Consider the following 12,304-nt stretch of genomic DNA (forward strand, 5'->3'; position numbering starts at 1 on the left):
GACCTACAAGTGAGTAGCGTAACCCAGTCTGGGAAATCTCCTATAACAGCTGAGGGTTCGATGTGCTGACCCTACGTCACCCCATTACTGGTTGAAGATCTTCACACCTCTAGGTAGGGTTGTGGGAGGCAGACTGGCAGTCAGTTGATAGGCCAAGGCCCTTCCAGGGCTGTAGAGCAGTGGATCTCAACCTTTTTCAGTCGGGGACTCACCTTGAAGGATATTACACTTCATGGGACCCATAAGATGGGAACCAGCGGAATAACTTTGTAGGGGTGTGCACCTAGTCTATAATCACATATGAGGAACATTCAAATGAAACCCGGTCAGTGCGTCTAAATGTGCCGTACATGTACGGTGGCACCACGTAATTGCGGGTATGGTAGAGCCAGCTATTGGTCGAGAGACTGAGGCGTGCTCACCATTTGACGTTGCATAGCGTCAGTGTGGTATCATGTCGAAGAGAAGGTGGTCACACAAGTTATCGTCCAGTACAGAACATGCAGGCGAGTAAGCAGGAACAACGAGGAGTGATTCGTTTTCTGGCGGCGGAATGAGTTGGAGGCCGTGAAATGTATCGACGGATGAAGGCTGTGTACGGTGAGTACAGTCTGAGTCGTTCAAGTGTTGTGAAATGGCGCAAACGATACCTTGAGGGGCGCGAGTCACTGGAAGACGATGCTCGTCCTGGACAGGCTCATCGTGTCATCACACAGGAAATGATTGCGGAAGTGAACACTATAGTCTTGGACAACCGCAGAATCACAGTAGACGACATCCATCGGTTACAGGGTATTAGCGTGGGCATCGCCCACAGCATCATGCATCAACACCTGAACTTTCGCAAAATTTGTGCGGAGTGGGTTCCCCACCACCTGACCGCCGAACAGCGGAAAAATCTAATGGGCCTGTCTTTGAGTCATCTGCAACGTTATCATGAGGAGGAATACGGCTTTCTGTCACGTATTGTCACAGGTGACGAAACATGGTGTCACCATTTTGAACCGGAAAGCAAGCGTCAGAGCAATCAGTGGAAACATTCGAATTCACCACCTCCAAAGAAAGCAAAGGCCCTGCACACCAGTTCTGGTAAGGTCATGATGTCCTTTTTTTTACCACAAGGCCCCACTGCTTGTCGAGTTCCTGGAACGGGGAACCACCATCAATGCCCAACGTTATCAAGCCACGTTACAGAACCTTCGACGAGCCATCAAGTCGAAACGCCCAGGCATATTGTCCAATGGCGTTATTTTCCTGCATGATAATGCCCGCCCACACACGGCCAATGCGGTGAAGACGACAGTGCAGCAGTTTCGGTGGGAAACGCTGGAACATCCACCGTACAGTCCAGACCTTTCCCCGTGTGATTTCCATGTTTTTGGACCTCTCAAACAAGCTATTCGCAGACATCGATTCGCATAGGACGACGAAGTGTGTGAATGGGTCCAGGCCTGGATCCGAGAGCAGCCTACTAGCTTCTTCAAGGATGGTATCGACCGGCTTGTGTCGCAATGGGATAAATGTGCAAACAGTTTTGGCGATTATTTTTGAGTATGTGTACTGTGTGTATCTACATTTTTGAGTACGTGTAATGTGTATAACTACATTTTTCACTTAATACACTGATTACACTGGTGGCCGGGTTTCATTTGAATGCCCCTCATATTTTCTCTTTTACAACAACACGGCCTGAATTTAAATTGTTAAAACAATATATCTAAGTAATTTAAGGTAATAGGTTTTTAAGACCCAGTTAACAAAGTTTCGAGCCCAACTTCCCGACCCACCAAATGCCCCCTCAGGATCCTGGAGTTGGTCGCACCCTATAGGTTGAGAAACTATTCTGTAGAACCATGGGTTATGTTATGCTGTAGATGAAAGTAAAGATAAAGACGGAGAATGTTCTATAACCCTGTTGTTGATAATATTGCACGTACACTTTTCTTGCGCTTTCGGTGTTGTCGCAGCGCACTTGAGCACTACAGTTAATTTCTGTCACAACTTACATTCAGCGTTCTGTAGATGAAATAATATTTTGGAAAATACAACATGGAAACTAGTTCAGGGCTATCTGCCATGAGAGAATAGAATAAAATAATAGCTATGAGTGACACAGCTCATTGGGGAGGTTATCAAACAGAATAATTTCTGGAATAAAATTGTAATTGTTTTAATTCTATCAGTCTATTTCTCTGTTAAAACTACTATGATGATGATAATGAATAGTTATGGGAAAATAGAGTAAGAAAAGGTCACACCTTACACAAGTTAACCTAGAATGCCTATATAGCAACCACCTCATCTCGAAGTTGTACCTATATGAAGACGCATAGTGGTTCGGATCCCACTTTAAACTGTAGGTCCAGTCCCAATTGGCCTTACTGTGAATAAAGTTGACTTAAAACACCAAATCAATCGAAGTTGTATGAAACTTCACTTTTCTGGTTTGCATGAGAGTAATTTCAACCCATTTCTAAAAACGTGTGGGTGTTTGTAAGATATATTATTAACTAATCACTGCATTCTTATTCATTTTAGTATTTGTCAAACATCCCTAGTTTTTAAACTAGAATGGGAGTAGGAATATGTCATATAAGCGAGTTTTGTTCGAAGTTACTTACTGGAACCACTCAGGCACGTATCCAGAGGGGGGGGCTTAGGGGCTCGAGCCCCCCGAATGTTTTAAGTTTACACTAGATAAAATGAGGTTTTTGGTTTCTTGTGGTGTGAAATAAAATAATGTGACAATAATTTAAGGAGAGAAATAATTATCGAGGCAAGACGGAGAATGTTCCGTAACCCTGTTATTGATAATAGCACATATCCAAGATGGGGCACAGGGAGATCGACCCTCTACCCAGGAAATTTTTCAGTTTACGTTAGATAAAATTAGGTTTTTGGCTTCTTGAATAATGTGAAAATAATGTAAGGAGTGAAATAATTATCGAGGCAAGATGGAGCATGTTTTATGCCCCTGTTATTGTTAATAGCACGTATCCAAGGTGGGGATGAGGTGGCTCGAGCCCCCCTCCCCCTCAGGAAATTTTTCAATTTACACTAGATAAAATTAGATTTTTGGCGTCTTGAATAATGTGAAGATAATAAATTTATAAATCTGAGAGAAATAATTATCGAGACAAAACGGAGAGTGTTCTATAACCTTATTATTGTCAATAGCACGTATCCAAGGTGGAATCAGGGAATCGAGCCCCCTTCAGGAATGTTTTCTGTTTACACTAGATAAAATTAAGATTTTGGCTTCTTGAATAATGTGATGATAATTTGGGAGAATTAATTATCGAGACAAGACGGAGAATGTTTTATAACCCTTTTATTGTTAATAGCACGTATCCAAAGTGGGGTTGATGTGGATCGAGACCCCACCCCCCCCGCAGGATTTTTTTTTATTTTACACTCTTTGAATAATGTGACGATGATTTAAGGAGATAGACAATTATCGAGGCAAGACGGAGAATGTTCTATAACCCTGTTGTTGATAATATTGCACGTACACTTTTCTTGCGCTTTCGGTGTTGTCGCAGCGCACTTGAGCACTATGTAGAGACTTGTCAGCATTTGGAAGCTGCACAACAAATTTAGCGCCACACGTAGGGCGATTCGTTGTAATTTCTAATCTCTGAAAGGCAGGAGAGGGTACGTTCTTGAATGAGAGAAGGAGTCAACTACTGGCAATATTAACGAATCATTTTATCTGCGGAACGTTCTAGAATTTTTTTCTTCTGTGGTCAACAAGAGCTACTACTTCGAGGTGACAATGACAGTGGCCTAATAAGGGAGATTTCACACCGTGTCGCCTGAGGATTTCACAAGTCGAAATTAGGTTCGTGCGGCCTTTTGTGTCGCTACGGTGTGAAACGTTGCTGTTGATTGGCCCATTCCAATCGACATGTATCGCGTCCCGTCGGTCTGAAACCTTCCTAACCTTAACAAGGCCCTAATTTTCCATCCTTGTGACTTGGATTTTCAAGTCTTGAAAATCCAAGTCACAAGGATGGAAAATTAGGGCCTTGTTAAGGTTAGGTGTGAAGGCAGGCAGACGACAGCACCCTAAAGGATCATATCCAAACCTGCAGGAAGAACGCATCTTACTTCAATCTTCAATACGGAGTTGATTTTAAAAAATGTGTCCGAGATAAAGAGAGTCGTGCCCAGTATTTTCGGAAGGGAGAAGGGTTACGCATATTATTTTTGGTGGTCAGTCCTGATTTTGCCATTTTTTCCTGTCTTTGACGTTCCTTTCTTTTCTTTTTTTTTAAAAAAAGGGATACAGGGTCAAATATGGGTTATGACCTCACCTTCTTAATTTACAAAATTAAAACTTACATACATCTATTACGTGCAAAAGCTAGACTTATTCCTGAAACAAGGAATCGAACCCGGGCCTCCTGGGTGAGAGCCAGGTATCCTAGCTACTAGGCCTTGCCGGAGGCGACGACATTTCAATTCGCCCTTACAGAGCAGAAAGCTGTTTCTCTTGTCTTCCTGACCTGTGCTAATTTTTGCTCCATTTGTGCTACAATTACTATTTTCGGAGGAGAGAGAACCATATTTACTTGAATTCTGCACTGGTATGTTTGATACGGTTTCGAGCACTTTCTTGATGTTCTTTTGTTTCCGATTGACCCGGACGACAACTTTCCTGGCAAGGAAAGTAATGTGAAATCGATAAAGAATTGAAGAATTATTAAATATCAAAAAACGATGCGAAATCCTGTTGAGGAGAAGAAAAGTTGCAACGAGTTTACAATACCGGACCACTCTCTAATTTCTATGAAATTTCGCCTGCTCACTAATTGGGAACTCCTAATCACGAATCCGCATGTAATAATTGGCGTTGATGAATATTGATGTTAGACGAGGAATTCCTACGATGTTAGGTTAGGCCTGTTAGGTTAGGTTCCATTAGCATAAATACAAAGAAGAATTAATATTTTGGCTTGTCTTGCCTAACATGAAGAAGCTTTCTTCCGTGACGTCAGAACACTATGTTGGTAAAGTGTTGTGCGATAAGTAACACCCATTCGGGGAAAATGGCGTGATCCGTGGAGCTACTGTTCTTATGGTAGGGTTATGTTACGTTAAAAAAACATAGTTTATTTAGTTTTTTTTTCTCGATTTCCATACTCGACCGCCAATTATTACATGCAGGTTCGTGATGAGGAGATCACAATTAGTGAGCAGGCGAAATTTCATAGAAATTAGAGAGTGGTCCGGTATTGTAAACTCGTTCCAACTTTTCTTCTCGTCAACTGGATTTCGCATCGTTTTTTGATATTTAATAATTATTCAATTCTTTATCGATTTCACATTACTTTCCTTGCCAGGAAAGTTGTCGTCCGGGTCAATCAGTTCGTTAGGAACCAATATAGTTGAAAGTTTCACTTTCCTTTCATGAAACCCTTGAAAATTAATTTTAATGCACTTTAGATTGTCTACGTAGTTTATGTAAACTATAACCCAATGTAATCTACGCGTAGATTACTTGTAGACAACGCATGCAGATGTAAACTTATAGTGTACTGCACATCACTGGTTATATCCCCCATACAAATCTTCTGTCAATTACGTTTTCCCTGATTTATTAACAAATTTTATTTTGTTGATTCCACGGGGTGGAAACACATGAAAACGTTTAATTTGTTCTGACCCATAAAACGATTTAGAGCAAAAGAAAACCTGAACAGTATACCGTACTCTTTCGCATATTCCCCATGCTTTAAACGACTTCAACATAACGTATCCTACTTAGAGTACTTCCTGAAAATCCCACCAGATGGCATATCGGTGAATTTTAATCACGAATAGCTAAAGTTCAAATCACAAACCCTTAGACCTTCTGTAAACAAAACCACCTGCATGCAGAAAACATTACAAACTCATAGAAGTAAAATACTACTTACTTACTTACTCCTTGGCGCTACAGCCCTTGCAGGGCCTTGGCCTCCTTCGCGACGACCCTCCAGTCGTCTCTATCCATCGCCTTCCTCCTCCATCTCCGGACTCCCAGTCTTCTCAGGTCTCCCTCTACATCATCGAGCCATCTTTTTCTAGGTCTTCCTTTTCTTCTTCTTCCACCTGGTCCTCCTGTTAACACCTTCTTTGGCACTCTACCATCTTCCATTCGCCATACATGTCCCAGCCATCTAATTCGTCCACACTTAATCTCTGTTACAATATCTGAATTATTACATAGTTCTTGTATTTCCACGTTTGTTCTCATCCTCCAAAACTCCTCCTCTCTCACTGGCCCAAAAATTCTTCTCAAAATCTTCCGCTCCCGTCTTCATAGTAACTCTTCGTCCTTTTCCACTAACGTCCAAGTTTCTGACCCATATGTCACTACTGGGTGTACAATTGTTTTGTATATATTAATCTTGTTTTTTCTGCTTATGTCTTTGGACGAGAAAACTTTCTTGAGTCCCAGTGAACATCTATTGCCTGCAACTATTCTTGCCTTAATTTCCTCAGATACATTGTTTGTTTTATTTATTATCGATCCTAGGTATTTAAAATTATCACATTTTTCAAATTCTTTGTCTCCTATCTTTTTCGTTCTTTCATTAACTGTGGAATCTTTTCTTGATGCGAGCATGTATTTAGTCTTTTGTACATTGATTTGTAATCCTATATTGTCTGAATTCTCTTCTATTTTTTAAATTCGTTATTTAGTTCTGTTTTGTTTCGTGATATAAGATCAATATCATCTGCATAAGCTAGGCACTGACTCATCCTGTTAAAGATTGTACCTCCTGGAATTATACTTAAGTGCCTAATTGCCTTTTCCAATGCTATATTGAATAACAGGGTTGACATGACATCTCCTTGTCTTACTCCTCTCTCTATTTGAAATTCTCTTGAAAGTTCTCCTTCAATCTTTACTTTACTTGTTGTATTGCTTAATGTCATTCCTGTTAATTTAACTAATTTCGTTGGTATTTTCATTTCTTTTACGATTTTTAGAAGTCTGTTTCTCTTGACGCTGTCATATGCCTGTCTGAAGTCTATGAAAAGATGATGCAGGTCTATATTGTATTCATAGCATTTTTCCATTATCATTCTGATTGAGTAAATTTGATCTGTAGTTGACCTATTTATCCTAAAACCACATTGGTATTCTCCAATCATCTTTTCAGCTAGTGGTGTAAGTCTCCTGACTAGTATCTTAGCAAATGCTTTATATGCCATATTGAGGAGTGTGATTCCTCTAAAGTTTTCACATACGGTTTTGTCTTTACTTTTATGTATTGGACATATAATTCCTCTTCCCCATTGTTGTGGCATTCTTTCTTCTTCCCATATTTGTTTGTATAGCTCTTCCAATTTATCCACTATAATGTTCCCTCCTACCTTCTATAATTCTGCATTTATATTATCGTCACCTGGGGCTTTATTGTTTGCTAGTTCTCTAATTGCTTCTTTAACCTCTTGTCTTGAAGGGGGCTTAATCAAATCTTTGTTAGTCTCTTCCATTTCCATGTCAGTTTCATCTTCCTCTTCCAACCTCAATTGTCTTTCTTCCACTCTGTCTCCCATATCCTCATTCTCCTTCTCTTGTTCATTCTTATCTCCATTCAAAAGTTCACCAAAGTACTCTGCCCATCTGTTCAAAATACCTTCCTTATCTCCTATCAGATTAACCTCCTTATCTTTGCAAAATACGACTCTGGGTTGGAATCCTTTCTTCTCTTCTTTCAGTTTCAAGAAGTAATCTCTCTTTTCCTTAACTTTCCATGTCGTTTCTATCTCTATTAATTTTTGCTTGTCGTACTCTCGTTTCTTTCTTCTGCGCAATTTATCGGTCACTCTTCTCTTCTCTTTGAACACTTCTCTATTTCCTTTTGTATTTCTGTTTATAGTCTTTAACCTTGCGTCATTTCTTTCTTTTATAGCTTTATCACACTCTTCATCCCACCATTCGTTTCTTCTCGTTGGTTTCTTCTTACCCAGTACCTTTTCTGCAGCTTGTTGAATGCTGTCTCTTATTGCTTTCCATTTTCCCTCTATATCAGAATCTTGCCATTCCTCTTCCTTCTCTTCCAATCTCTTCTTTAATGTCTCTTTATATCTTACTCTGTACCTTTTATCATTTATTACCTTCGTTGTATCATATTTTTCTTGTTTCTTTCCTTTACTATTTCTATAACAGGCAGTTCTTTGTCTATATTTGATTCTGACTAGAAAGTGGTCAGATCCACAGTCTGCTCCTCTGCAGCTGCTGATATCTGTTATATCTAATGAGTGTCTGTCATCTATTATCACATGATCTATGTGGTTTTTTGTCTCCCCATCTGCTGAAATCCAGGTTTCCTTCTTTATGTTCTTTCTTTGTAGCTGAGTACTTTTAACCACCATTCTTTTAAATAATCCACGCGAAAATCCAGCGTTGTTACAGGATTCATTACGTAAGGTAAAACTATGGCCAATTTGTAGTATGGGATACGCTGCCGCAAACGACGTCTCACTTTAAACCCAATGCTCTTTCTTTTGTACTCATTGCTTCACCTTTATGGTTAACTCTTTGCACCAATAATCATTTCCCATACATTTGGCTTCTTTCTTGCAAAAGATATGAAGAAAATGAATCATGTTCCTCCTTCTCCAGCGCAATATATCGAAGTGGATAACATTAATAGTGAGGAGAATCAATGTAATAATTCACAAGAAGGATCAATGTCTCAAAACACAGAAAATTGTATCAAATCTCAGAACAAAAGGATCTCCTCTCCTTCTCAGAATTTATATGAGCTCGACAGCTCTGGCCCATACATTGTATTGATAGAGGGTATAGGGAAAAATATTGGAAATCTAGCTAGGGGAAACCTAGGAAATAAATTTAGGAAGGCAGAAATACCAGTGAAGCATATTGATCAATGTGGTCGTAATAGAGTTAGAATTACGTTTAAATCCGCTCTGAAGGCGAACATCATCTGCTTGCTATTAAAAAAATAAATGCCGAACCCTGCAGAATACCCGGGAAGCCTTGAACTGTTCTTGTTGAAAGTAAGTGCCAGTACTGTGAAGTAAGTCGCTCGGTGGTTTTTTAGTGTTCAGTCACCAAGCCCGTGGTAGCCATTCTATGTAGTTGAGTCGATATTTCAATGGAAATAATGTGTTTTCAATTGTTTGGGGCGAAAGCAAGCTTCCAGTTTGAATGAAGAAGCTATTTCGTCCACTCCTGTTGGGCCACCCACCAAAAAAGTTGAAAACAATTCCTTGAAGAGTAAAAAAACATACTGTTTCTTGTCACATTGCTACCAAGCGTACGTACATGAAGAATATGCATGAGTTGATTTATTTATTTCTTCTTCTCTTCTTCTGAAGGCATACGCGCATCTTATTCAAGAACCGGAATGATTGTGCCTTTGGAATCGAATTTAAGGAGGGGTAGAGAGAGGGAGTACTATGACAAATATCTACTGAAGTTTTAAGATGAGCCCCGCAGAGTTTTGTATGTCCTCTCCTAAGTTAGTGTCTCGTACTTGTGTTTTCGGTTTCCAATGTGGACAGGTTAGAAACGAGTGTAGTAAATAAAATAGTGAAATAAGAATCCCTTGGGCATAATCCTTAATATATATATATATAATATTATTATTATTATCCTGGTGAAAATGATGTTATGATGATAGCCTAGGTGTTCTTCGTCGCCATTTCAGAGTGACAAATGTTTAACATTAATTGTTGAATTTTAATTTAGGCTAGGCATATTCAACGAATTCATTTGATTAAAATGCAACAATGTTTTACATTTCAACGTTTTTGTAGATGTCTAAACGTTTGAGAAAACCTCTTTTTTTTGGTTACCAAGATAGGAGGAGAAGAGAGAGAGAGTGGTTGAATAATTTTGAGAAGAACTTCTTAATAGGGGACAGTGTAACCACTATGTTATCGATGGGAACAAGGCAAGAACGACATTACCACTATGCTATCGGGGTGAACGGCATTTTTCCATTATCATTTGTGTCCACACACAAAACTTCGTGTCTGTCTGCATCCATACCTAGATCGAGAATTTCGAACCATGCCTCAGGCCCTTGTGACTTATTTAATTCTTTACACTCATCAAAATATGTGCTTATTAAAATGCCTCAATCGCACGAGCTATGGCATCCTTGGGTACCTTGTCATCCTCTGTAAGCATCCAAGCAACCACATGTATAAATTATAGTCTCCCACACATAATGCTCTTTCATGTCCAAATAGATTCGCTTCGTCCACCATCAGGGCAGTGGGAGCTCGTATACCATGAGGGGTTGAATGGACCTAAAAGCAAAATCGGTTAGGATGGAAAAAGAGTGGATAGAGATCTTTCTCAGATCAGGATAGACTTGTATTTGCTCTCTTCGGGTTTAAAAAGCCTAGAGAGTTAGTTAGTTGGTTGTTTCCCACTGCACTATTTCAATTTTTGAATAATCACATGTTAGTTATGAACGCACCGTTGACATCTTGTCTGATCATTTATGTGTTTGGGTATCTGCCCCCGAAACATTTATTTTCTTCTTTTTCTTGTTATATGATTTCTATATTGAACATTAGAAACGACACATTTCCATTAACAGTATTTCATGTTATAGAAACATTTAAGTCTATACGCCATCGGGGGTGGGATTGCAACAACGTTACCACTACTACGTCATCCAAGAAAGGTCAGGATCGGTATTGTTACATTTTATTGCTCAGGTCATTTTTTTCTATATATACACAGCTATAGGTAAACATAGTAATTTAAGCCCTCAGAGTCGTAGACCGACAAAAGTACAGAAGGTCGTTTCATGTCCATGGTAACAAAGTTAGAACCCACCTGACCTTAAGAAAAACCATGACGCCACGAGCGGTGGTGCTCCACGTGATACCCCTGTCTTGTAGCAATGGCCCTGCAGCGGAGTTTCCATTGGAGGAGACTGCGTCGAAGAACACATTGGTCCAAAAGATCATAGTCCTCCTGACAAGCTTTCCAAAGACCCTCAATTGTAAGGAGCCGTCTGCTTCCCAAGGCTCGTTTCAACAACGGAAACCCACAAAAATCCATGGAAGAGGCATCGGGGGATTTCACAGGGATGTCCGTAAAGGGGATTGCATGAATGCCCGTTTCACGTGCCATCCGATCCATGTATGCATGCGTGGAATTTGCCGTATGACTGGAGGCCTTGTCCTGGTGGATGACAACACGAGATGTGTCGCTGCCATAGAGAGAAGTAATTTCATGTCTGTAAAGTGGCTCCAAAATATTCGTCTGGTAATAGGCTGCATTTATTTTAGCCTTTTTTACCACTCTGCGCGGTGGAGTTTTGCCATTATGGCAGTAACCACCAACAACCATGAACCAGCGTGGAAAACTTTCAGCACATTCACGTACCCACTCAGATCGAACTCTTGCATCACGTGGACGATAGTAGATGGCCCTTTTTTTACCACATCCCGACAGATACACCCATGCTTCATCCAGGGACACCACATACTTCCAGCGGTCCCCTGCCAGATGACGTTCGTAGTGCTTCCGACTGTTGGTCTTCCTCTCCTGGACATGTGAGGCACGCAACTTATGAACTTGAGCCTTGTGCTTCCGCACAAGTTGTAAATCTTGGGCTATGATGCGATTTACAGTTGCAGGGAAACATTGCACTGCCTGTGCAATCACTCTTTGCGTTGCAGGGTTTTCACATCGCACCAAGGATCTCACTTTCCGCACAACATCGGAGGAACGCTTGGGCTTATGATATGTCCGAGGCCCACTTTGACTGGTTCCAGCAACAGGTACAGTGCAAGCTTTATGGCGATTAAATACTGCATTGATACCCTTCTTTGACACATGGAATGCTTTCATGTGGCACTGTTTAATTATCTGGCTATAACTATAACCAACGTCGGAAAGGGCACAGATGTACCCCTCCCAAAATACTGGAATTTTTGGTGGCATATAAACACTCACTCACACACCAACCATCGTTTATGCAAGTCAACACACAGTACTTTCGTCCTACTGGCTCTGGCTGCTCTGTGCTGTGCCTACGTGCTGCTCCTTGGTGATCGAAATCGTTACCATCAACGTGAAACAACCTTCTGTACACCTGTGTTAACCGCCTCGTGTGGGGAGGGGGGAGAATTGTAGTTGTTGGTGTAATGCACTTCGAAGCAGACGTGTGTTTTTCTAAGTGCCCCACTTCCTCAATTTCATCAAAATAGCCATCATTCATCCTCTTTGTTGACATAAACCAAAATAGCTTCGCTTCTTCTTCTTTTTTTTTACAATTTTCGTGGTGATCTCCGTACGTACTGGGCATCAGAT

General features: G+C 40.5%; 2 protein-coding genes across 2 annotated transcripts; one reads left to right on the forward strand and one right to left on the reverse strand.

Annotated features, from left to right (window-relative positions):
- Window positions 1-572: 572 nt before the first annotated feature.
- Window positions 573-1,262, forward strand: LOC145996702 (histone-lysine N-methyltransferase SETMAR-like). Its single transcript, XM_083133219.1, has one exon. It carries the CDS (start codon window positions 573-575, stop codon window positions 1,260-1,262), a length of 690 nt encoding a protein of 229 aa, XP_082989345.1.
- Window positions 1,263-7,371: 6,109 nt separating this feature from the next.
- Window positions 7,372-8,373, reverse strand: LOC145996703 (uncharacterized). Its single transcript, XM_083133221.1, has one exon. It carries the CDS (start codon window positions 8,371-8,373, stop codon window positions 7,372-7,374), a length of 1,002 nt encoding a protein of 333 aa, XP_082989347.1.
- Between the last annotated feature and the right edge of the window lie 3,931 nt (window positions 8,374-12,304).

This window comes from Lepisma saccharinum, chromosome 13, assembly GCF_977018435.1.
Source record: "Lepisma saccharinum chromosome 13, izLepSacc3.1, whole genome shotgun sequence".
NCBI classification, from domain to species: domain Eukaryota; kingdom Metazoa; phylum Arthropoda; class Insecta; order Zygentoma; family Lepismatidae; genus Lepisma; species Lepisma saccharinum.

Excerpts from the sequence above, each read along its gene's own strand:
- LOC145996703 (XM_083133221.1), bottom strand. The coding sequence starts at position 8,373 with ATGGTGGTTAAAAGTACTCAGCTACAAAGAAAGAACATAAAGAAGGAA.
- LOC145996702 (XM_083133219.1), top strand. The coding sequence starts at position 573 with ATGTATCGACGGATGAAGGCTGTGTACGGTGAGTACAGTCTGAGTCGT.